At 57.9% G+C, this 23788-nt stretch overlaps 2 protein-coding genes across 3 annotated transcripts in view; one reads left to right on the top strand and one right to left on the bottom strand.

Annotated features, from left to right (window-relative positions):
- Window positions 1–1177: 1177 nt before the first annotated feature.
- Window positions 1178–5548, top strand: CBARP (CACN subunit beta associated regulatory protein). The gene is made up of 9 exons (XM_083880071.1): window positions 1178–1245; window positions 1798–1943; window positions 2032–2093; window positions 2402–2567; window positions 2635–2809; window positions 2995–3147; window positions 3469–3676; window positions 3789–3972; window positions 4277–5548. Exons 1-9 carry the CDS (start codon window positions 1198–1200, stop codon window positions 5457–5459), a joined length of 2325 nt encoding a protein of 774 aa, XP_083736197.1. The 5' UTR covers window positions 1178–1197; the 3' UTR covers window positions 5460–5548.
- Window positions 5549–5878: 330 nt separating this feature from the next.
- Window positions 5879–23788, bottom strand: part of STK11 (serine/threonine kinase 11) — a 32604-nt gene continuing 14694 nt past the window's right edge. For both annotated transcript variants that reach the window (XM_083880048.1, XM_083880049.1), the window contains exons 8-11: window positions 20014–20071; window positions 12723–12916; window positions 8806–9025; window positions 5879–7600 (exon numbers count right to left, since the gene is read on the bottom strand). In XM_083880048.1, coding sequence (XP_083736174.1) covers window positions 8817–9025; window positions 12723–12916; window positions 20014–20071 — 461 coding nt within the window. In that variant the 3' untranslated portion in view covers window positions 5879–7600; window positions 8806–8816. The remainder of the gene's footprint in view (window positions 7601–8805; window positions 9026–12722; window positions 12917–20013; window positions 20072–23788) is intronic.

Genomic DNA, 23788 nt, shown 5'->3' with positions numbered 1-23788 from the left:
CCCCGCGCTGTCCCCACGAGTGACAGTCCCCACCCCTTCACCGGCTCCATTCACATTTTTCACTGACCTAATTCTGAGCGGCTTCCAAGTGCCCACCCCTGCCAGCTCCGGGGGTCCCCGACACAGCATCGCCCCCCCGGCTCGGGCTGAGCCCCTTCAGCAGCCTGGGGACACCCGGGGGGGACACGGAGGGGACACAGGAGGGGACACCAGGGGGGGACACAGGAGGGGACACAGGAGGGGACACAGGAGGGGACACAGGAGGAGACACCCGGGGGGGACACCAGGGGGGGACACCAGGGGGGGACACCCGGGGGGGACACACGGCCCCGCAGCGGGAGCTGGAGCTCAGCAGCCCCCGGGAAGGGCCGGACAGGCGGGACAGTGATGAGGTCCCTCCCCGGGGTCCCCAAAGGCCGCAGGGCCGGTGTGGCGGAGGGGAGTGGCGCCCCTGTCCCAGCATCTCCCGGTCCTCAGGAGCTCGGCCCGGCCCCCCCGGTGTCCCCCCCGCCCGGTGACGGAGCCGCTCTCGGGATGACTCACGAGCGTCACCCGTCGCGCTCCGGCGACACCCACGCCACGAGCTGTGGGGCGGCCACCTGCCCCCCGTCCCTGCCGGGAGCCCCCGGCGCGGCTCCCCCGGAGCTTCCGCGGGCAGGGGGGCCCGGGCGGCGGGGCTGGGGCGGCGCTCGGTGCCCGGTGTCACCCCGGAGCCGGGGCAGGGACTTCACCCCCCCGGGCCGGCTCTGGCCGCCAGTACCAGCCACCGTTTGGGGGCTCCGGCCCCAGCCGGGCGTGGGGATTGTGGCCGCTCTTCGCGGGGCCGGGGGCTGGGGCTGTGCCCCCGCGAGTCCGGGGGCCGGGCTGGGGTGAGGGGCTCCCTGGGGAGGGGCAGCGGCTCTGCCCCCTCCTCCCCATCCCTCCATCCGTCCATCCCTGCTTCCCTCCTGACCACACCCTCCATCCCTTCATCCTTCCCCTGAGCACACCCTCCCTTCATCTCTCCATCCCGGTCCCTCCCTCCATCTCTCCATCCCGGTCCCTCCCTCCCGGTCCCTCCCGGCAGCTCCGCACCGCGGTGCCGGGCAGGGGCCGGGCAGGAGCCGCCGCCGCCGCCCCCGGCCCGGCCCTGCCGCCCCGGCCGGTGCCTCCCTCTGTCTCCCCCCGCCCCAGGACGCGCTCGGGCCGGGACAGACCATGAGCGATGACCCGACACCCTGGGACAACGCGACCGAGAGCGCCACGGTGAGTCCTGCCTGTCCCTGCCTGTCCCTGCCTGTCCCCGCCTGTCCCCGCCGCCCCTCCCCAGCCGCCAGCCTCGGGGTCCCGCGGGAGGGGGGCGCACGTTGGGAGCTGTGGGGTTCTTGTGGCCGCCGTGGGGCTGGGTGTCTGTGCTCGGGGGGGGGGACGGCAGCAGCGCCGCTGTCACCCCCTGCTCTGCCGGTGCTGGGAGAGGGTGACAGCTCTCAGTGCCCTGTGCAGGGATGCTCTGGGGGCTCAGGGGCTGCTGCCGGATCAGCCCCTCTCCGCCGGGCAGGGGGAGCGAGCACCGACGGCCGCGGTGGGGCAGGGCTGGGGCAGGGCTGGGGGTCCTGTTGCCAAGCCCGTTCCCACTCCCGTTGGGCGCGGGGGCCGCGGGCGGCTCAGCCCCCCCGGCTGCCGTTGCCTTGGTGCAGGCAGGGCCCGGGGGCGGCGGCTCTGGGGAGCAGCGCTGGCGTCAGCGCGGCGGGGGCAGCTTTGGGGTGGGCCGGGGTTCCCCAGCACGGCCCCGCGGCTCAGCTCCTCGGGCCCGGGCAGGCGGTGCCCGGCGAGGTGTCCCCTCAGGATGGGTACGTGCTGCTCCTGGCCCTGCTCTCCATCTTCATCGGGGGCACCCTGGTCCTGCTCTCGGGCATCCTGATCATCTGCCGCCGCTGCTGCGAGGCCGACCGCCGGCACTCCAGGTGGGCGAGGGGTGATGCCGCTGCCCCCGGGGTGTGTGGGGGCAGGGGGCGGGCCCAGGCGGCACCTCTGACCCTCCTCCCTCCGCAGAGCCAGCGATGACCCCGAGAAAACCAACACCACGTACCTGGATGACTCGCAGCAGGCGCAGGGTGAGTGACCCGAGTGCTGCACTGACCCTGCCCCGGTCCCACCCCAAGTTCCGGGGAGGGAGGAGGGTGAGGCAGCTCCTGGGCCCTCCCCTCCCAAGGTGCAACCCCCAGCCCTGAGCAGTGACCACCGCACACCCCCTGTGCCCTCCACTGTCCATCCCTGCCTGTGGAGCGGGACTGGCAGCTGGGAGCAGGGAATTCCAGGCTGGCATTGAGGCCATGAGTGCCGCGAGTTTGCCAAGCCTCAGCTGGCGAAGCTGGGCTGCAGCACAGTGAGGGGAGCTGGTTGCTGACCCCCTTCTCTGCAGATATCACGGGCAAAGCTGAGGACCCCGAGTGCCTGTCGTCCTCCAGCTACCGGGATGCGGAGAGCGAGCGGTTCCTGTCCTCCAGCTCCTCCACCGCCCGGCGCGTCTCCTTCAACGAGGCCGCGCTCTTTGACCAGGGAAAGAAGACCCAGGAGAAGGGGAGGAGGTGAAGCTCTGGCCTGGGGAGGGGACAGGGGGTTGGGGCTGCCCCTCCTGACCCGGCTGTCCCACAGGTACACACTGACAGAGGGGGACTTCCACCACCTGAAGAACGCCCGCCTGACTCACCTGCACCTCCCTCCGCCTGCCCTCAAGATTGTCACCATCCACGAGTGTGAGTCCAGTGAGAACAGCCTGGCCATGACCCCCCGCCTGCCCCCGCCCAAGCCTGGTCTTGCCATCTTCCAGGTGAGCCCCCTGCACCCGAGGGACAGGTGGGACATGAGGCATCCTGCAGCACCCCAGGGAGGCACCGCTGGGCCCAGGGTGGGAGTCTCAGGGCATTGCTGCGAGTAGAGACAGGAGGTCCTGGGGTGCAGGGCCCCTCCTGGTCCCCTCCTCTTGCAGACCCCTGACCATGCTCTGCCTTGCAGCCCCCCGCGGGGGCCCTGCCCCGGCCAGTGATGCCCAGCCACGCCGTGGGCCCCAGCTCTGCCCTGCCCGGGGACACCTACAATTCCACCGTGGACACCAGCTTCACTGAGGCCAGCCCGTCTGCCTCCTCCGACTCCGGGGAGGGCCCCTCGGTGAGTGCTGGGGCAGGGGGCAGGACTGGGCAGGGGAAGGGGCTCCCAGCCTGCACAGCCCAAGGGTCCTATCCTGCTCCCTCCCTGTTCCCCCAGACCCCATCCCTGCCCCCCTGCTCCGTGCCAGGGCTCAGGGAGACTTGTGGGCATCCAGCTAGAAACGGGCTCTGTGCCCCCCCGCCTCGTCCCTGCCCCGGGGGACATTTGTGCATCTGCTGCAGCCCAGCTCTGCGGAGAGGACAAAGGAGCCGAGTGGGATGGGGGGACTGGGGGGGCACGCTGGGGTCTGAGCGGGCACTGACAGCTCCCCCTTACCCCCAGTTCACAGCAACACCCAGGAGCGGGAAGGCAGCTGGGGCGGGCAGTGCCGGCCCCGGGGAGCCCCCCCCGACCCCTCCCCAGGGCACCGTCCTGCAGTTCTTCACCCGCCTGCGTCGCCACGCCAGCCTGGACGGGGCCAGCCCCTACTTCAGGATCAAGAAGTGGAAGCTGGAGAGCACCCAGCGGGCGTCCAGCCTGGACACCAGAGGTGGGGGTCAGCGGGGGCCCCGGGGGCCGGGCAGGGTGGGTGGGGATGTGTGGGTGGGGGGCTGGTGGTGCCGGTTGGGTTTGCCCCCCCAGCCCTGCCCTGCGCCCCCCAGGGTCCCCCAAGCGCCGGCAGTTCCAGAGGCAGCGGGCGGCCAGCGAGAGCATGGACCAGGAGGACCGGGACCCCCACCAGACCGACATCATCCAGTACATTGCCCACACGGATGACGTGGCCTTCCACCCCGCGGGGGGCCCCTTCCTGCCCTCCCCCGCCAGCCCCCCACCCTCTCTCGGCAGGTATTTTTCAGTAGATAAGAGGGGACGGGGCTGGGTGAGCCGGGCGCCGGGAAAGCACCGAGGGACCCCGCGCTGCCCTGGGCATGGGGGGCTCGCACCTCTGCGGCTCCGGTGGGACAACCGGGTCTGGAGTGAGGGGTCTGGGGGGGGGCTGGTGATGGGGAGGTTGGGCTGGGACATGGGCACGGTGGTGGGGACAGCATGGGGGACCGTGTGGAGCCTGCGGGGGCCGGGCCGGCACATCCCCGCCCGCTGCCCGCGGGGTGTGCCCGGTCCCTGCGGTGACACCGGGGGGTGCCCGCAGGCTAGAGCCGGGCGAGGGGGGCGCGGGCAGCCCCGGCGAGTCCGGCGTGGCCGAGCAGCCCAGCGCCTACCACGACATCTGGAGCCTGCGCGCCTCGCTGGAGCAGTACGCGGCCTCCGAGCGCAGCAACGACCAGGACTCGGTGCGCAGCGACGGCGGGGACAGCGTCTCCTCCGCCAGCGGGGTCCCTCCCTGCCCCTCCCCGTCCCTGGACGATGCCGAAGGCCCCGAGGAGAAGTTCTGGGCTCGGCCCAAGCCCGAGGAGTCGGAGCCCGGCACACGGAAGCTGCTGCAGATGGACAGCGGCTACGCCTCCATCGAGGCGCCCAGCCGGGGGGGCGAGGAGGGGCCCCCCAAGGACCAAACGGCCTCCGAGAAGCGAATTTGCTTCACCAGCGCCGGGCGGAAAGGAACCATCTTCGAGAGCTTCGAGGGCCGGGAGCCGGAGGAGGAGGAGGAGGAAGATGAGGAAGAGGAGGAGGGGGGGAGCACAAGCCTGGGCGCCGCGGGTGGGGGGCACCTCCGTCCCCACAGCCCCCTGGCCTGGTCCCCGTACGGGCAGATGTTCCCGGGCCGGGAGGGGCTGCCCCGGCGGGATTACAGCATCGACGAGAAGACGGACGCGCTGTTCAACGCCTTCGTGCGCCACGACCCGCAGTTCGACGAGTCTCCGCTGCGGGGGAAGCACCGCTCCCGCACCCACCTGCGCAAGCAGTGGCAGCACACGAAGCAGTTCAGCGACCCCGGCGTGCGGTACCCGGCGCTGGAGCGGCACCGGACGCCGCTGCGCCGCGGCGACAGCGCCAACTACCCCCTGGACTCGCGGTTCCACAGCCCCCTGCCCCGCATCGTCAGCGCCGGCGACGAGGAGGCGGCCGAGGCGGCCGAGGGGGTCCCGCCTCCCCCGGCGCTGCCTGACCCCGAGATCCAGGTGATCGTGGAGGAGCCCGGAGAGGCGGCCCCCGAGGCCAAGGCTGGCTCCGAGCCCCCTGAGGACGATGACTGCCCCGGCTCCGGGCGGTGCTTGGGGCTGGGCTCCGGCTCGGAGCTGATGGACAAGATCGCGGGCGGCCTGGAGGAGCGGCTCTACGGGCACCTGAGGAAAGCGGCAGAGAGAGACACCCCCGAGTGCAAGGTGGCCGTGGCTGCCAGTGATGCCCCCCCTGACCACAGCACGGTCTAGGCCCAGTGTGAGGGGGAGAGACCCCGGCACGGGGGTCTCAGCCCCCACAGGGTTCGGGACTCCATCCCCTTCTGCTGCCGGCACGGGGTGCCCGGTGCAGGAAGGGTGTCCTGGCCCGTGCAAGGCCAGGAGGGCATTGGGGGCCCCTGGCTGTACCCCCAGAATGGGGGGGGCCGGTAGCGTGGGGTGGCCGAGCCCCCCGGCTCCCGGGAGCGAGGGCCTGGGCTGGGGGAGCCCCGGGGGTCGGGGCACGGAGGAGAAGCCGAGCTTTGGCCGGGGGTCAGCGCTGAGGGACTTTGCTGAAGCCCCCGCCCCGCTGAGCCCCCGCGGCACCTCCGCTGTCCCCTCTCTCTGTGGTTTTACAAGCAATAAGCCTCTCGTCCGGCCGGGGATGTCCCGCCAGGAAGGGGCCGGAGCTGGGGGTCCCCGCGCCGGGGGACGCTGCGGTGCCACCCTGGCCAAGGGGCAGTTTGGGGAGGGGGAGTCTCCTCCTCAATCCCAAATCCCCCCCAAGATCTGCAGGGAGCCTGGGATCTAAACTGGAAACAGGGGGCCTGGAGGAGTCTTAAGAGGCTCAAACACCTCCTGGGGGCCCCAGAGTGGCAGCCTAAGGGCTGGTGGGGCAGGATCGGCCACGGGGACCCCAAAAATACCCCCTGGAGGGGTGGGGGCTGCTCGGTGCCTGCCCCTGGTGCTGCCCCCTGGCCCAGGGTACAGGGTGAGAGCAGAGTGGGGCATCCCCAGCGTGTGCTGTGGGTGACCCCCAGTGTCCCCCACCACCCCAGGAGCTCAGTGGGGGCTCGAGGATATTTATTGATTTTTACAGAGGCGGCTGCTGCTCCAGGAGTTGGGAGGGGGGGTGGTGGTGTTTGCTTTTTATTGGGTTTTTATTTGTGTTTCAAAGGATGGGTGAAAAAGAGAAAAAAAAAGAAACTGCCCCAGCCCAGCCCTGGCTGTGGCTCCTGGACTCGGCAGCGGGGGGGGGACAGGCAGGGCCCCCCCAAACCCCCATTGCATGCGAGTAGAGGCCGGGTTGCCCCTTCCCTCTGCGCAGGCTCTGCCCAAAGCCCTCCCTCCATCACCTCTGCGTTTTTAAGTCTATAAACAAAGGAGAAAAACCAAAACCAACCAACTGTGACGTCTCTGAGCTCTTTTCTTACCTTCTGCTCCCCGGGATGGTGTCTGCTGTGGGGTGGGGGGGTCGGGGCCTGGCATTGCCCCACAAGTGTAGAGTTTGCCTGGGGGGCCGTGCCCTTCCAAAAGGAAAAGGAGGAGGAAGGGCTGGGGCTGGTCGTGCCCCCAACCCCACCTGCTGCAGGAGGAAGGACATGAAAGCCACCTGCTGTTTTCACTTTATTTTTTCTTTAAAAAAGGAAAAAGAAGAAAAAAAAAAAAAAAAAAAAAGGAAAAAAAGGGGGGAAAAAAGGAAAAAAAAATCAGAAAAAAAAGCCAAGTGGCTGCCAGTGCCCCGATCCCTTCGGAGCCCAGATTCCTCCCAAGCTCTGAGCCCTTCCTGGGCCCTTGTTCCCTTCCGAGCCCCTCCGAGCCCCCGTGCAGCATGCAGGTGTAATAGAGTTCTGCTTTGTCTTAATACCTGTTTTTGGTTTTTTTTTTCCTCATCTGGTTTATTTTAACACATCACGATGTGTAGGAATCTCTAAATATACCGCAAATATAAACAAAACAAAAAAAAAAAAGAAAAAAAAAGAGGAAAATATATAATATATAACAGTAGTCTAAAACATAAAGTGCACGGCAATGGCTTTGCACGACTCTACACAGCCGGGGGGGGCCCGGCAGGGGGGGAGGGTCCCACTCCCCCCAGACCCCTCATCCCACCCTTCCCATCGCAAAATTAAAAACAGAATCAGTGTCTTGATTGGCAAAGAGTGATCAGGGGGAGGGGAGGGGGGGCAGCGTCCTGTCAGCTGCAGAGTTCAACCTCCAGGTGTCCGGGGGGGAAGGTCTGGTCACTGCAGCTTCGTGTCCTGGCGCTGGCCGGAGCGGGGGGTGCGGGAGGGAGGGAAGGGGGGCTCCTTGGTTGGTTTCCTCTGGTTTCCTTTTGGATCGCAAGCACAGTCCAGTCCCAGGAGAGAGGCAGAGCTGGGGTGAGGAGGGGGACGCAGGCTGGCCCAGGGATGCTGTGGGGAGAACAGAGAGAAGGGGGTTAGGGAGGGTGTGGGGTGCCCAGTTTGGGGTGCTGGCTCTGCTCCTCCACCCTGCCCCGGGGTTCCCTCTGGCACCCTGGGATGGGAGAGAGGAGCCTGAGATCCCTGTGCTATCCCTGGAAGGTTTTGGGGGCTCCCAAAGCACATGCTCCTCTCAGCCAGGCAATCCCAGACCTGCCCAAAGCAAAACCCCGAGGAGAAAACAGCGCCAAGGAATGTCATTTATGCCAAGGAAGGGAGAATTCCCTTCTTTCCAAAGGTTTCTAGGCTAAGGGGGGGGGAGTGACCCAGCTAAGCTCGGGCAGCCCTCGTGGAGCTTCCCCTTCCAGCAGCGGCTGAGCAGGAAGGGGCAGGAGCAGCAGCAGGTCCAGGGGAGCCCCATCCCAGGCTCTGGCTGCACTGACTCCCCGCAGGTGACTCACTGCCCCCATGAATTAAAGATGGAGCTGCCACGGGCCTCTGACAGCTGCAGGGGGAGGATCCGGCTTTTATTTCGGGCTTTTTTCACACCACAAAGCTGGTCGTGATCCAGGAGATAACAGAGCTCAGCCCCAGCAGCGCTGTGACGAGCATGAGGCCGGGGGCGGATGAGGCTGAACATGAGTCACTGCTGGCTCCGTTATGAATGAGGGGTGGGAAGGAGGGGACAGGGCCTGGAGCTGGGGAGGAAGGAGCAGGAAGGAGGGGGGGAAGCAGGGAGTGGGCTCAGCTTCCTCTGGAAGTGGCTTGGGCACAGCAGTGGCCCAGCCATGGGTGACAGGGCCGGGGGCAGGTCCCATGGGGGTCTCTCTGGGGACACCCTGGAGCTCTGTGCTCCCCAAATCCAGGTGGGTGGTGAGGCTGGGAGCAGGGCAGAGGGGCCCTGGTGCCAGGGAAAGGGGGTGTCACGGCACAGCCTGGCCACAGCCCAGGAAGGGAGAGGGATCAGCTCTCACAGGACAGGGCAGAATAGAGCAGAGCCAGGTGGGCAGAGCAGGGCATGGGGGGTCTCCCCTGGGCTCTGCACCCCCCAGCACCACAGGGATCCAGGCCTTGGGTACCAGGGACTCTACAGAGGGATGCTCAGGACCCAGACTACAGAACACCCCTCAACTCCCTCCCTCCCCCTGCCCATGGCTGGGGCAGGCTCGGATGTCCCCCAGCTCCCTCGGGCAGACCCCGGCGTGCCCCTGCAGTACCTGGGCAGAGCTCACTGCTGCTTGCAGGTGGAGAGCTTGCGGATCTTGCTGCTGGCGGAGCAGGCCTTGCGGGAGGGGTTGGAGGAGGCGCTGGCCCGGCGCTCGCCCTTGGCCCTGGCGCTCAGCTGCCCCGGCTCCGTCCCGTTCATGCACACGGCCTTGGGCAGCCCCTTGCCGCGGCTCTGCCCGTTCTGCCCGGCCTCCTCCTCAGGCACCTGTCCTGCAAGGGAACGGCCACAGTGAGGGGTGGCAGCAGACCCTCAAGGAGCAGCCCCTTCCCAGTGATCCGGGATGGATCCTGCTCCTGCGGGAAATCTGAACCTGTTCCTGCAAAGAGGGCAGAGGAGGGATCCCCAGCTTGGGATGTGCAAGGCTGGGAGCCTGAGACTGCACCTCCCTCCCTGCTCCCCTCGAGGACTGGTTTGGCCCCTGTTGCCCCCAGCACAAAGACACAGTGTCCACTCCTCTCTGGACTGTCCGTGTGTCCTGCCTCAGACCTCAGGCAGCAGCCCAGCTCCTCTGGGGAGCTCGAGGTCACTCCTCTTCCTCCTGCCTTCTCTGCAGGTCCCAGACCCAGGTACCAGCTGTGGAATCCCCAGGGGCTGGGTGTGTTTGCAGAACGGGGCAGTGTAGCCTCTCCTGGCAGGGCTTGGGTTCAGGTGTGTCACTGTTCCCCGAGGGAACATCCAATGGGTGTCATCAGCCCCTCTCCCTCCTCAGCTCCCTGTGACTCAGCAGAGCAGGTGAAGAGCCATTTCCAGAGGCATCTCCTGCTGCCACAGCCGGGGCTTGAGTCCCATCTCCTGGCTTGGGGAGTGACAGAAGATGTGGCTGCATCCTGGGGTGCTCCCACTGGGAACACGGCGCAGCCCCCAGCCCAGTGCAGGGCTGAGGAGAGGCTTCATCAGGGCCCTGGCTCCCCCCCACCGGATCCAGCCAAGGCAATTTCCTTCCAGCAGGAACGTCACGCTCCAGGGCCCTTCAGTTATGACTCAGAGGTTTGAGTGGAAGCAAAGGCTGTAAGACGATTATGTATAATTTTCTTTAAAGGATGCTCAATCCTTTCTCCGCCAAGGCCGGGCGGGACGTCAGCTCCGCTTGCGCCAACGATCACCCCACTGCTGGGAGCTGGGGGGACACAGGGGTGGTGGGAGAGCTGCTTCTCCTCTGGGGGAGCACAGTGGGGGTCCCACCTTGGACCCCTGAGCTGTGCTACATCATCCCTGGCAACTGCTGGAGATGGGGAGGGAGAGGTGGATGTATATCCTGGGTTACGCGTGCAATCGATTCCCTCCTGGACCTCCCCCTGTATCCCTCCCAATGGCTCCCAGTGCTGCCACAGCTCCCAATAACTGGCTTGTGGCTGCTTACCTGAGCACTCCTGTCACAAGAACAGACAGGGACTGACTGGCCAGGGCCAGCTCCTGGTTCTGGGCACCCAACCCTGGCACTGCTGGAGCCGGTGGCACCTGCAGTGTCCAGCCTAGCACTTTGGAGCAGCACAGCTCCTGGCCCAGGTTACCACATGGATTGTAGTGATGGGGGTGTTCTGGCCCCCCCTCAGGGTATGTGCCAGTGCCTCTGGCAGTGACTGGTACAGCAGGAGGCTCAGGAGCATGAAGCTCATGGATTCCTCCAGTGCCTGACCCCTCTGGAGCAGTGATGGCTGGCAAGGGCTCAGGGGTCCAAGTTAGAAGAGGGGGACACACTGGCCCCAGAGCCCCCAGGCATGGGGCTCCTTCGGGGGCCCATGTGGGTCAGGCTGCAGCCCCAGCACAGCCCAGCCTGGCTGCAGCACCCCAGAGCTCCAGGTTTTTCCTCCCATCCCTCCATCCCACTGGCAGGACTGCAGAGCCTCAAACAACCTCATTCAGAGCAAAGCTGAACACTTCTCCTTCCCCTCCCTCGGCTGAACTCGGGCCAAGTCAATTAACATTTCTGACTGGGGAGGGAAAAAAGAATCTATCCAAACAGCTCATTTGTCTTTTGTGTGACTCTTCCCTCCTCCCCTCCTTCCCTGCTTCAAAAGCACAGTCCCGGGAGTCTATTATGGATACCAAGGAGGGAGGTGAATCGTGAGCTAATTTTACCTCCTTCACCAATGACAGTTGCTGACGTTCAAATTAATGAAAATAAAAATTCAGCACGGGCTGAAGTCTTGGCAACTGCTGCCCCCGCGGAACCGCTGACCCAGCGCTGTGTCTGCCCGAGCAGCTCCTGCCCACCTCACCCTTACCACGAGCAGGGCTAAAAATAAAATAAATAAAGGGAGGGCTGAGAGAGGAACCAGAAATGTGGCTGCTCATCCCTGCCACCCCTCACATTCTTAATGGCTCCGCATCCAGCTCATTCAGGCACCAAAAAAGGTTTCAAAACAACACTGCAAAGAGCTTTTGAATCGCTGTTTGTCAGACTGAGCACACAGGCATCATGAGCAGCCAGGAATGCACCTTCCTGACAACCAGGCTTGGCTCAGAAGCTTCAGTCCTGGCTGTATTTTCAAGCCTCAGACTGAAAAATGCAGGAGCAGGTGCTGCAGGATGGGGCTGCAGCAGAGGAGGGGTTAATGTAGGACAGGAAAGAGCAGAGCTCAGCCTCCAGACCTGAGGCAGCACAAAAGCACCAAGCAGGACCATCACATCCCTTCACTGCACAAGAGTGGGGAGAGGATTCTGCCTCTTGGCCACAGCCATCCTCTCCTCCATCCTCTGCTAGCACTTCCCTGGATGGGATGTTTAACACCGATTGAACCAGGGGCTTGGAACATTTACATCTCCCCACAGAGCTGCATGAATCTTTAAATAACCCTTTAAAAATGAAAGCACTTCCTCAAAGCCCCTTCTTCCTCTGAAGAACACAGGATTTAATGAGGTTTCCTCTTTCTTCCCCCTCAAACCCAACACCCACCCCCACCCATGAGTCACTCCACACTCCTGCTCTGGCTGCCCAACAGAGCCACAGCTGAACTGATCCCCCATGTACAAGGGGGCTTTTAATTTATATTTTAATATGGGATCACTACTAGAAATGCAGCACTGGGCAGGTTCAAAGGGATGCTGAAGGAAGACTTTGGTGGAAAAATTAACATTTATTCCCTCTGCAGCTGCCCCCACCTCTGCAATGCCTCACAAACCCACTGAGGGTCTGTGCTGGGACCCTCTTCATGCTGCTCCTCCCATGACTGTGTTCCCAGTGTTGAGGGGATTCCTGCCCACCACAAACACTGCACATCCCACTTCACCACCCCCTTCTTCTTTTAGGTCCCTAATCCCTCTGAAACAGCACAAATGACATAGAGAACATGGAAGATCTTCCAATAATCTGCCTGTCATCTGCCATGACAGCTCTGATTTGGGTTTAAACGCAGCAGTTTGTTTGAGGAGGGTGAAATTCCTGGTGTCACTGCTCCCAGTGTGATCCTTAACCTCAGACACCTGCCTGCACAGGGCTCACCCTGCTCAGCTGGGATGGATATGGAGCTGAGGAACACTGGTGGTGGCCAGGCTGGGATGGACATGGAGCTGGGGAAGGCAAGGGCCAGGCTGGGACCACTCTCCCAGCCTTCAAGGGATTCCCCAGGTGTGCCACATACCCTGAAGACAGAGTCATTTCAGGGCTCTGCTCACGAATAACTAATTCTAGCAAAACTGATCCAAAGAATTAACTGTGCTCAACAGCAGAGTCCAGCAGCAGCTGTTCCTGGGAGAAGGGAAGAAGCTGGCACAGGGCTAACACTGGGAGGGGCACCCTGGTTGATCAAATCAAGGACTGAGGAGACTGGAGCATCATGGCTCACTCACACCATTCCACAACCAAGAACCTCCTCCTCTGCTGAAAAGATTATTCAGACCTCGAGGCCTCTCCTAAAAAAAAAGTTCTAAACACAGAAAAATCCCCCACAACCACTTCTCCCCTACCTGGTACTGTGAAGTCCTGAGTGTAGATGATATCATCTTCAATGTCATACAAGTCATCATCCTCTTCCTCATTGTAGCCATGCAGATCCTCCAGGTAAGGCACCGCCGTCATGCTCCTCCACCTGTCCTTCGTCTCGGGGCTGGGAGGGATGGGCACCAGCGCCTCTGCCTGAGCGTGTTTCTTCCTAAACCAGCTGCAGAGAGCCGCAGGGCAGAGCTGGGTCAGTGCACAAGGCATGCAGGAGCCCTCCAATGAGGCTGGCCCCAGCCCACCCCAATATTCCGAGCTGGGAGCTCCACCCACGGCAGGTCAGGAGGAACCAAAAGGTCTGGCCAGGTGTCAGTACTGGAGTGTGCTGAAGGACACAGTGGGAACAGGACAGGAACAGAGGGACAGGCACAGAAGGCAGCTCAGGGCCTGGACATGCAGCTCAGGACCATTCTCTCCATCACCAACTCCAGCCCAAACTACCTGTAAGTCAAAACCTATCAGCAGAGCTGCCAGAGCTCCTGAGTTTTATTATCCAAGCAAGCAGAACAGAAGGAACTTCCCCTATCCTGAAGCTAAGGCTGATCCAGCCCTACAGACACAAGTTTGCAGGATCTCAGCCTGAGGAGAGGGGCAGTTACTGCAGCAGTTTCCTCTAAAAGCCAGTTTGCACTAAGGCCACAGCAGAAACGCTTCTACTTTATCTTTTTATCCCCCCCTGTCCCAAGGGACCCCTATCACCACCAAACCCTGTGCTGCCATCTGGCCAGGAAAGGATATCAGCTCCGAAAGCTGTTCTTAATCAGATCAGGAATCCAGCAGGCTGCTTCCCAACAGCATCCCAGAGCCAGATGGGATAAACCCCTTAGGTTTTCATCGTACTCCCATAGCAGAGCTCTGACTCCAGACTGTCTGGGACATCTCCCACTGCTGCATGTGGGCACCCAAAGTTTCCTGGAAGTGCTGCTGGAGCCTCCACACTCCCAGTGACCCCCTAAATGTGGACTGGAGCAGAGGTTCCTCCAGACCCAGGTACCTCTAACACACCTTTCCAGCCCACACAAGCCTGAGGGACACAAGTGCTCCTACCCTGCAGTTGGCATCCAGTAACTCCTGGCCTCCAACCACAGAGGAGGGCCTGAGCCAGCCCAAGAACTCTCACCAACCTGAGCCATCTGGTTTTTATCACCCCAGTTCCAAATTCCTTTCAGGAAGGAAGGCTGAAGGCACCTCCTGCGCAGAGCTGTAATTATCATTTTGTTCTAGTCTTACACTGCTTTGACAGTCGGCCTAAAAAAAAAGTGGGATTCTAACAAAACTATCAGGAAAAGCGAGGAGTGAGGAGATAAACAAATGGAAATGCAGCTACTGGGACAAATCAGGCAGGATTCAAGGGAGGGGTGAACTCTCATCCAGAAACTGCTTCATCGTCAACATCTTTAAACTGTTTTCTCTGCAGCAATGGAGTTTTGGAGCCAGGCAGCCCCTTGTCTGCAGGGAGGAAAGTGCTGTTTGGGGAGAGGGACAGGAACTGCTGCAGATCTCAGCTGGCAGTTGTCACCTCTGGTCTCTAAAGGAGCACTACAGGAGTTAAACAAAGCCCATCCCAGCTGCTGGAGTGGCAGGAAGGGACCAGGACCAGCATAACTCAATTCTGGCCCAGGGCTCTTCACAGATCCCATGGATGGCTTCCTTGGTGACGTGCATGGCACACTGCTCTCCTAATCAGATCAATCTATTTCCCTTCCTTGGAGACTGTGTTCATGGAGGAAGCGACTGCCAAGACAGCAAATCCAGCCTGGGCTGATCCAGCCTGGCAGGATCAGCAGCACAGGGGCAGAGGAGCCACCAGCTGGTTTTGCCAGGGGCTCTGGGGCTTGAGGGATCCAAATTCAACATCAGAGATCCTGGGAGAAGGGAATATCCAGGACAAATGAGATCAGAGTGACTGCTGTTAAAAGGAGAATTTTAAAGGGAAAAAGCCTGGAAGTCTATGGCAACTGGTGTTTTTATTTTGCTGTATTTCAGCTCTGCCTCACTCTTCCCTCCTGTCCTACTTACCAGGAGAGTAAAAATAGGTTTTTATTAGCAGCAGAAACCTGAATCACTGTACTCCAGTCATTATGCTTCCATCCTCCGGGAGGTGATTTCAAACACTTGCATATGCATATATGGTAATGAGGACAGAGAGTGAGAAGAGAAATCCATTGAAGTTCTAAGAAAAATCAAAGACCTCTTGGAAGGAGCCTCGAGCAATTCTGTATGGAGTAGTGGAGTATTTTCTGGCAAGGATTTTCCAGCAGGGACAGACATTCCGCTTTCTGTGCTGGTGCTGGAGGTTGTCACTGAAGATTTGCTCTTCAGCTGAGGACCACTGGCTCTTGGAACACCCTCATCTGCCTCAGGAAACCACTGCCTGAGCCAGAAAGCAGCACCTCCTGGTCAGCAATGGCCATGAGATAAAGCTCCTCTTCAACCCTGCCCTCAGCACCACCCAAAACACAGGCTGGGTCAGAGCCCTGCTGATGAGTGCCCTGTTCCACCAGTTATTCTCGGTTTCAGGGATGGTTTCTGAGCCAAGTGCACTGGCACACACAGAGTTACCTGGTACTTGTGGCAGCTGCTTTAACCCTGAGGGCGAAGAAAAGATTTTGGCTATCTCAGAAGCAGCCCCTTGTGCAGAACATCCCTCTGCAAGAGGCAGATTCCTCTCTGGTCTCTGTTTCAAAGGGCTGGGAGTGGCTTAGAAACGCTTCAGAGTGAAAGCAGTAGTAAGGGATTATTTCTTCCTATTCCCCAAGCTCATTGAGGCGCCTGCAAAGCTCAGAACCCCCGGCCAGCAGCGACACAAGCGTTAATTGTGATCCTGCCAGGCAGAAGTGGTGCCCAGACAGCTGCTGTCAGCCACAGGGAGATAAGACAGCAAGGGTCAAGGACTGAAGGAAAAGAGGAATCTGGGTTGCCCAGTGCTTAATGAGCTCGTTTGGTTTGCAGCTCCCAAGCTCAGATCTCCTATCACAAGTCCTCCCTCTGCTCTTTTCAAGTCCTGGTATAAGCAAGGTTAAAATAAGAATCTTGTAAGCACAGCTGCAGCTTTCCAACACTCCCAGCTATTCACTTCCCATTTGGGTCACAAACATTGCAGTTGGCTTGGTTTGCACAGGGATGATTTTCTCTGAGAGCAGATGCCAAGCTGCAGATCCCTGCCCTGCCAGCCAGGGTCAGGACGAGCAATTCTCCACCTCCTGTGATGCCATGTAAGGGCCTCAAGCTCCCTGGAAGGTCACTGTCACCACAAGCAGCAATGAACAGGGTTCCAGTTTAGCTCAGCTCCCTCACAGGCAATCGTGGAAGGCACACAATGTCCCAGGGAAAGGCAACACACGCCAGCAGTGTCCCTGCAATCACCACTCCAGCTCTTGTTGGATCAAGAGATGTCCAAGCTCCTCAGGCAGGTTCAGAACAAACAGAAGTATGAAAACAGCAGTTTCTCCCACCTGGTGGCACGACCAAAGGTGGCAGGGATGGCTCAGACTCCTACAAGGAGTTCTGGAGATCCAGTCCTTTAACATACCACGTTACAAAACCGATTTGCAGAATGTGGGTAAAAGAAGCAAAGATCCCTTCCATGTGCTGCCAGAGGGCAGGAAGACTGAGCCAGGTGCCTCAGGAAGGAGAAGGAATGCTTCTTTGTGTCCTGCCGAGGGGAGATCACTGCCTGGCACTACAGAGAAGAGATGGGGAAAGCCCACAAGTGCACAGGCAGCAGCAGAGGCTCAGAGAAGCGCCTCTCCCTCCCTCAAATGCAGCTCAGGAGCACAGTCAGCTCCTGCAAAGGAGCACTCAGCAGCACCACACAGACTTCCAAGGGGTTTGGTACTCAGGCTTGAACAGCACAGCATCCCAGAGCCATACTCCAAACCCTGCAGGTGCTGGGGAAGGCAGCACAGCAGCTCCAGAAGGGCAGGAGAAGACCCCAGCCCTGCAGGTTAATTTGCACCTCCACTAATAAAAGGTGGAAGTGCCTCCCTTCTCGTGCTATGAACTCCTGCAATCGGATCTGCGCCTGAACAAATTAAGTGTGACACTTGTGGAGAGGGAAGGGAAGATGGTTGCCTTGGAAACAAGGGACAGAGGTAGAATTCTGCATCCACTTCATCACTTTAAGTGCTGCAGCAGGTCAGTGAATTAGTAACAAAACGCAGTGTACAAGCAGGAAGCCCTTCAGCAAAAGCACGGGGCAGAGGGGAGGTGGTGGATAATCCATAGGGAGGAGGTTGGAACTCCCTAGCTCTTGGCAGCTTTTCCTCCCTGCCTTACAATCCCCATTCCAGGAGCACCAAATATTCATGAAGTTGAGCTGTGAGCACTGGTTTTCCAGTGAACATCATCCCACTCAGATCCTTCCAGGGAAAGCAGGTTTTCAGGCTCTTCCACTGCTATTCAGGGGTCAGCTTCTGGCAGTTCCTAAGCTCTGAGATGACAGGCTGGGAGAAGTTTAACTCATTTCCATTTCTAGCTCCAGGTTTGCTCTGCATTGACTGGGTTGAACAGAGCAGCATTTTGCTTTGTCCCGCTCCAGTAAAAGTGCAGAGACAGGAGTTTAATGCAGTTCAGCTGCAGGAGTGAGGAAGGCAGCTGGCAGGGATGAAACTCAGCAGACTCTTCCTCCAGCATTCCTCTGCTGCTGCAGGGCAAAAGCATTTGGAATAGCTGACAGGAATAATGGGAGGAATGGCTGGATTATCATTGCTGGGCTGCCTGGATGCCTTCCCTGCCTCCTGCAGCTCTGCTCCCTATGGGATAACACTTTGTGCTCCCTTGGTGCTTTCTCAGTGCCCTGAGCTACTGATTTTATCCCTGATCCCACTGCAAGGGCCTTCACACTTTAGGGAAGGGGAAGTGGGGAAGGATCGATCCTGAGCCTCAACTCTGTGGCTGCAGGACTTGCCCTGTGATGCTTCCCTTGGGATCACTCTTCCCACAGGGCAGGGGAACATTGCCCCTTCCCACCATCCTGAGTGCAAAACTGCTGCCCAGGGGCTGCTCCTGCTGATTTCAGAGCACTTTGATGATCCTGACTGTCCATATGAGTGAGTCCCCGGGAAGAGCAGCTCAAAGACATAAAAGGAGACTTCCAGCAGCATGGAAAGGCACGGGGTGATTCTGGTTTGAGACAGGATCCATCGCAGCAGGGCAGCCTGGGGAAGTCGCTTGATGTTTCTCTGTTTTAGTTCCTGCCCTTAGCACATGCTTTTGAGGGGAGGAGTGTATAGAAAGCCACAATCATTAATGATTTACTCCCTCCAATACATGAAATCTAAGGGTTCTAGAAATCAAACCTCTTCTTACTAAAGTGCTTTCCCAAACCCCTCTGCCAATACCCGAACGGCTGCCTGCTGTGTTCCATTTACAAAAAAAAAACAGGGTCAGGTTAAGCATCAGGGCTAAGCTTCTATTTAAAGAAAAGGCAGGAGAACCAAGCTCTGGATTCTTTAGCACAAAAAGAAGCTGGACAGACACATCCAAGGCCCAGGCCACAAGCTCTGCTGTGCTTGATGTAATTACTAGATGCCACAGCAGGAGGAAGGAGGCAATTACTAATAGGGGAGAAAAGCCTATTAAGAAGCACTGGCTAAGCTCACACAAAACTAATAAGAGCCTAAGCCTTGGAAATGCTCCTGGGTTTGCAGGTAGAGCCTTTCCTCAGCCCCTTTGAGTGCTGTGGGATGAAAAGCATCAGCACAGCAGCTGAGGAGCTCGGTGGCTGCCCTGTGCCAGAGGTGTGCTCCAGTTTCTCCAGCTTTCTAACTACAGGCAGTGTCTCTGGAGACCCCTCTGTGCTTCCAGCTGGGCAACGCTGACACAAAAAATCACTACCACATGGGAGGAGGGCAAAATGGAGTATCTGGAGTTGGGGAACCAGCTCAGTCACCTGGCAGTGACCCATGGAGGGCCCAGGGCAGTTCCTGAGCTCAGGGGTGGCCACTGCAGCCACAGGAAGGGAAGTGCTTTTAGTGCTTTTCTCAACACCTACTGATGACTCCATAGACTTAATTCCTGCTTCTCTGCAGTGCTTCCTGACAGAGCATGGCAAACTGATCCCCTCTGGTCATTGCCACTGGTGCTGGGAGGCACGTGCAGGGAAAGGCAGCTGCAAATAGAAGATGCCTGTGCCCATCAGCACCCAGAGCTCCTGAAACAACCCAGGCACGGGGGCATGACTACTACAAAAGAGTCATCCTTACATTTAATTAATCGCCTGGGCAGCTCCATAAACCCTGCCCCCCCAGCCCTGCTTGCACTCTGGTCCCTCCAAGCCCTGTTGGAGCTGGTTCCATTTGCTTCCTGCAGAGCCCCAGTGCACTTCAAGCCTCTCAGGCTCTCCCTGTGCCTGCTTGGGCACCTCCCAAGGACCATCATCTGACAGCACATGGCTTTTCCAAAGACACAAGTGGAAAGCAGCACTGTTCCTGCAGCATGGAGTGGGCTCAGCACCACCCTGGACCACATCCTTGTTTTTACAGCTCCCAGAAGGATCTGGGCAGGCTCACAGGCCAAGCAGCTGCAGTCCAGAGGCAGCTCTGCCTGTCCTCAGAAGCACTTCCCATTCCAAGAGGAGATAAGCTAATGCAGCCTCCGCAGTGAAGCAGCCTCATGATGCTTTTTGTTCTTGTACTTTTATCCGCCCAGGAAATCTCTGCTCGGAGCCAGCATGTTCAAACAGATCCTTAAAAAAAATCCTCAGTGATAACGGGGCATTTCCCCCCCCGCCCCGTGACTATGGCATGGAAAATGGGGGAGGATATGGGGGAGGGAGGACTGTGATATTAAAGGGAAAGAAAGAAAAAAAAATTTCCTATTGTCCTGGAATGCTTTTCCACATACTGACTCCATATGGAGCAAATACCAGGGGATATTTCTGTCCCTAGACTGGCCAGAACTAACACACGTTACTGAACAGCCCTACTTCAATAACACAGCCTTCAGGACCTCCTGTTCTGCTCCATTAGTACTTGCTGGCCTCTGGAAAAAATTATCCAGAACCCTTAATTATCCAGAAGCAGGCACACCACAAACAGACTTCCAACATATTCCTTATTTACTGGTTAGCAATTCCAGTGCTTCACCGGATGCTCTAATAGGAGGAAAAAAAGCCAAGTGGAGGTTGCCAGAGCCCCAGCAGAGCTGGAGGAAGGAGATCTAGTGACTTCCATGTGTCTGCTGTCAAAAGGAAACAGAAGGTGAGAGCAGGAGCACAGGTACAGGAGGAGCAGGAAGAGAAGGACTGGTAACACTCACTTGTGCTGCCTTATCTGCTGTATTGAGAACCTCTTGGCTGGGTCGTATTCAAGCATCCCTGAAAAGAAGGAAAAAAGTCCAGGTGTGATCACAGACACTCTCAGCTGAGTCAAAGCCAGGAAGCACAAAGCTCTGCCCTTCCCTCCCCCTCCCTCCCCGACAGCCATGCTGTGTCCAGTCCTGGCAGCTCCAGGCAGGATTTGCTCCACTGGCCACAGGAAACTCAGCATCAAGTCCCAATTCCATTGCTGACCTGTTCCAGTCTGTTCCTCAGCTTCCCACCAGCAAAGTGGGTACAGCCCTTCCCTCCCTCCCAGTGCAGGATTGAGGCTTGTCCAGCCCTTGATCACAGCTCCAAGGAAGTCTCCAAGCAAAGAACATCAAGATTTTGCATTTCAGAGATAATTCCACTGAACCTCCTCCATGGACAAGCTAAAGCCTCAGGCACAGCATATGTCCACTTGCTCAGTGTCCCAGATCCTCTGGTCTAGTGGAATTCTATTCTGAGGTGCAGCCAGGGAGAACTGACAACAACAACAAAAAAAAAACCCATCCTGCTGCCCATCCCTGTGCCCTGGCCAGCACTTGGATTTCTGAGATCATCTGCTGAGGTAGCTGGGGTGGGTGGTGAGCAGAGTGGGGAGAGGAAAAGCAGCTCATCCTTATTCTCTCTGGGAGAGAGGGAGGTGGATTCCTTAAACAGCCTCCTGGGATGCCCACTCTGCTCCACTGCCTTTCAGAAGCTTCACAACTCAACAGAAGGGAAGGAGCAAATTTTGCCATATTCTTCAGAAATGAGTCAATGGAATCCTGAGAGTTTCATCCAGCAGTATCCAAGATATTCTCCAGTGAAGGTTCCAGGGAAATATTCACCTAATGAATATTAACAAAGCCTCATGGCTGAACACTACAAGGAGTTTTGTTTTTAGTGGATGATCCCCTGTTGCTCCTGAAGCACCTGCACTCTCAAGTCTTGCACAGGTTGCATTATGAGGGTTTGGAGATGGGTTGGAAAAGGAAGAACCCATCTTCAGTAACCAGAAAGGTCTGGGAAGCAGCATTTACTGTCAGACAGGAATTCAGAAAGTCAGGACGGGAGCAAACAGTGCAGAGTGCTGGGGAGAGCCAGGACAAGGGCACATTGAGAACACAGGGGTGGGGGATACATCTGGGAGGACACTTGGGAAGTGAGGGCTGGAAAGACACATCCTAGTACAAGTAGGAAGCTGCAAGGGCCTTGCAGGTGAGATCCTACAATTCAAAGGTCATGAAAGAGATAAATAAATCACCACAGCACATGTGATACCAAAATCTGCTCCAGAACATCTTCCCTGTCAGTCTGTTCATATCTTATCAGATCAGGACATGGGCAAAGAGGGGAGGATAGGACAGTACAGTAGGGCAAGACTCAAGTTATTTTGCCCCCAGAACCCAAAATACACTTTGCCCTGGCAATTTGGGAAGGTTTATCCATGCTGGGGACAGCATTAAGAGCTTTAAGGCAGATGAGATCACTACTGACCCACATGACATCACACGAAGGAGGTTAAAGCAATCCAGGAAGAGCTCTCCAGGTCACAGGTCAGGTTCCTGGCTCAGGAACTCGAGGCACTGGAGTCCTCAGAGTTCTGGATTATTTGTACTGGGTTTTGAAGGTCTCTGAGGATGGAAACTCTACAACAACCCCCCACAACTGCAACCTGCTCCAGAGCTCAATCCTGGCAGCAAAGGAGTTTTCTCACGTTCGGGTGGAATTTCTCGTCACCTTACAGAAAAAGAAATAAGTTCAGAGGAAAAAAAAATCCCACACCTAATTAAAGAACCTATTAATAAGATGATCAGACAGTTTCACAGCTGAGCTGCTCAAATGAGTTGGCTTTTTTTTTCTTTTTAATAAATGGGGCTGCAAAGAGCTTTTACATGAAGTTTAGGGGACAAAAGCAAGTATTGGTCAGGTTCTCTTATTAATGTAGTCAGAAACAGGGAAGTCAGGACACCACCCACTCCCCCCATTGATTTATTTAAAAAACACACTTCAAGGTGTTTTTGAAATTTAAGGCATTTACCAGATGAAACCGGTACAAGCAGGAGAAGAAGTTTAAGGTAAATGATTAAAAGAGGCCCAAGAGCAGTAGTCACAAACAACCACAGCACAGGGAGCTGTTGCTCTCAAGCCATTAAAAAGGCAGAAGGAAAATAATCGAGCAAAAGGAATTTTTACTTCAATGAAAAATGACTGCATTTGGGGCAACATCTGAAAGAAAACGGAAAGTGTCCTCGCTGAAAATGTACATTCATACATTCAGCTCTGAGTCACCCGTGGCAGCTCCGTGGCTCAAGTCCTGCACTGAGGAGAGGTTTCAGCAAGACAAAACATCATGTTCTATTCACCAGGCAAGTCATCTCGGAGCGTCTGCCCACAGCAGCCGCCGCTCGCGGCCATTTAGGGTAAAGACTTCCCTGGAGTTTATCTGCGAGCAGGGATGGGACAGGCTGTGCCAGGGAATGCTTCAGGAGGCCCAACTCCAGCCTCTGCTCCCCAGTATTCCAGAGGATTTGCTGCGCCCATACAGGGGTGTCACAGAATCACCGAGTCCAACCTGCGACTGATCCCCAATTTGTCACCCAGAGCAGAGCACTGAGTGTCATGTCCAGCTGTTCCTTGGAGACCTCCAGGGATGGGGGCTCCAAACCTCACTGGGCAGCTCATTCAGTGCCTGACAACCCTTTCCATGAGGAAATGATTCCTAAAATATGAAGTCCTCTCATCAAGAATTATCAGGTATTAAATTGATAAGAACAGACACCACACAGTCATGCCCAGACAGGGAAATCGTGTCCTCTGCAGCTCATCAACAGTTTCAAAACCCTTTCAAATCACATCAAGTGACAACCCAGAAACTGGAGATCATGGATCTGCCCTGAGCTCCTCACAACCCCCAGCCCACACACTCAGTGATCCTGCACAGGCACAGCTCCAGGGCAGAATTCCTGGAGTTCAGAACACAGGACAGTCTCACGTGTGGGACTGGAGAGCAGGAAGAAATCCGACAGCAAGGTTAATGAACTCAACCTGAATTCCACTTCAGTCTCCAACTTGGATCAACATTTAACAACCACTATAAAAGCAGTGTGAGGCCAATCTGTACGTGAGGCAGGACCTTCTCCCTCTCTCTGCACTCAGCCGGCTGCTCTGGCCACAAACTCCCTCTGCAGGCAAATCTCGAGCCTGTGATCCAGGACAGGCCTCTGGATGGGCACAGACAGCCCTGGGGGCTCCTGCCACAGCAGAATTAAGGCATCCCACTGTCATCAGGACACATCCTCTCACTGTCCCAGCCAGGAAAGGTCATGGAAGTGAGAAAACAAACTCCTGAGGATCCAACCACCAAATCCCAGGGCCTGGAAATCAATCCAGATGCTGATTAATGCAGAGCTGCAGCCTCAGAGCTTCCTCTTCCAGTAAAAGTCTATTAGACCAGGAGGAGGAAAGCTGACCTTGTGCATTTTTCTGGTCCAGAAGCAAAGTGCACAGGAGTTGATAAGCCATGGGCAGATGCTGCCAGAAGAACCTTAAGGCTATTTATAAACTCTTCCACTCTGACACATCTCTCCTGACTGCACACACAAAACAGCACCAGCCCTTCTTTCCATCCCTGAAGAGTATAAATAAAGCTTCATCCCCGATTAGGGAGACAAAACGAGGAGCAGCATCCCAACTAATCTGGAGGATATACTGTCATGAGAGTCTCTTTACAAGCCAAATACCACTGAA

This window comes from Zosterops lateralis (genome assembly GCF_965231275.1).
Source record: "Zosterops lateralis genome assembly, chromosome: 29".
In the NCBI taxonomy this organism is placed as follows: domain Eukaryota; kingdom Metazoa; phylum Chordata; class Aves; order Passeriformes; family Zosteropidae; genus Zosterops; species Zosterops lateralis.
Note: the sequence above shows the minus strand (reverse complement) of the source record. Positions and strands in the feature narration are given on the sequence as shown.

Coding starts and splice junctions, on each gene's coding strand:
- CBARP (XM_083880071.1), top strand. CDS start 1,198: ATGAGCGATGACCCGACACCCTGGGACAACGCGACCGAGAGCGCCACG. Junction 2,094..2,401: donor TGACTCGCAGCAGGCGCAGG/GTGAGTGACCCG, acceptor CCTTCTCTGCAG/ATATCACGGGCAAAGCTGAG. Junction 3,148..3,468: donor ACTCCGGGGAGGGCCCCTCG/GTGAGTGCTGGG, acceptor CCTTACCCCCAG/TTCACAGCAACACCCAGGAG.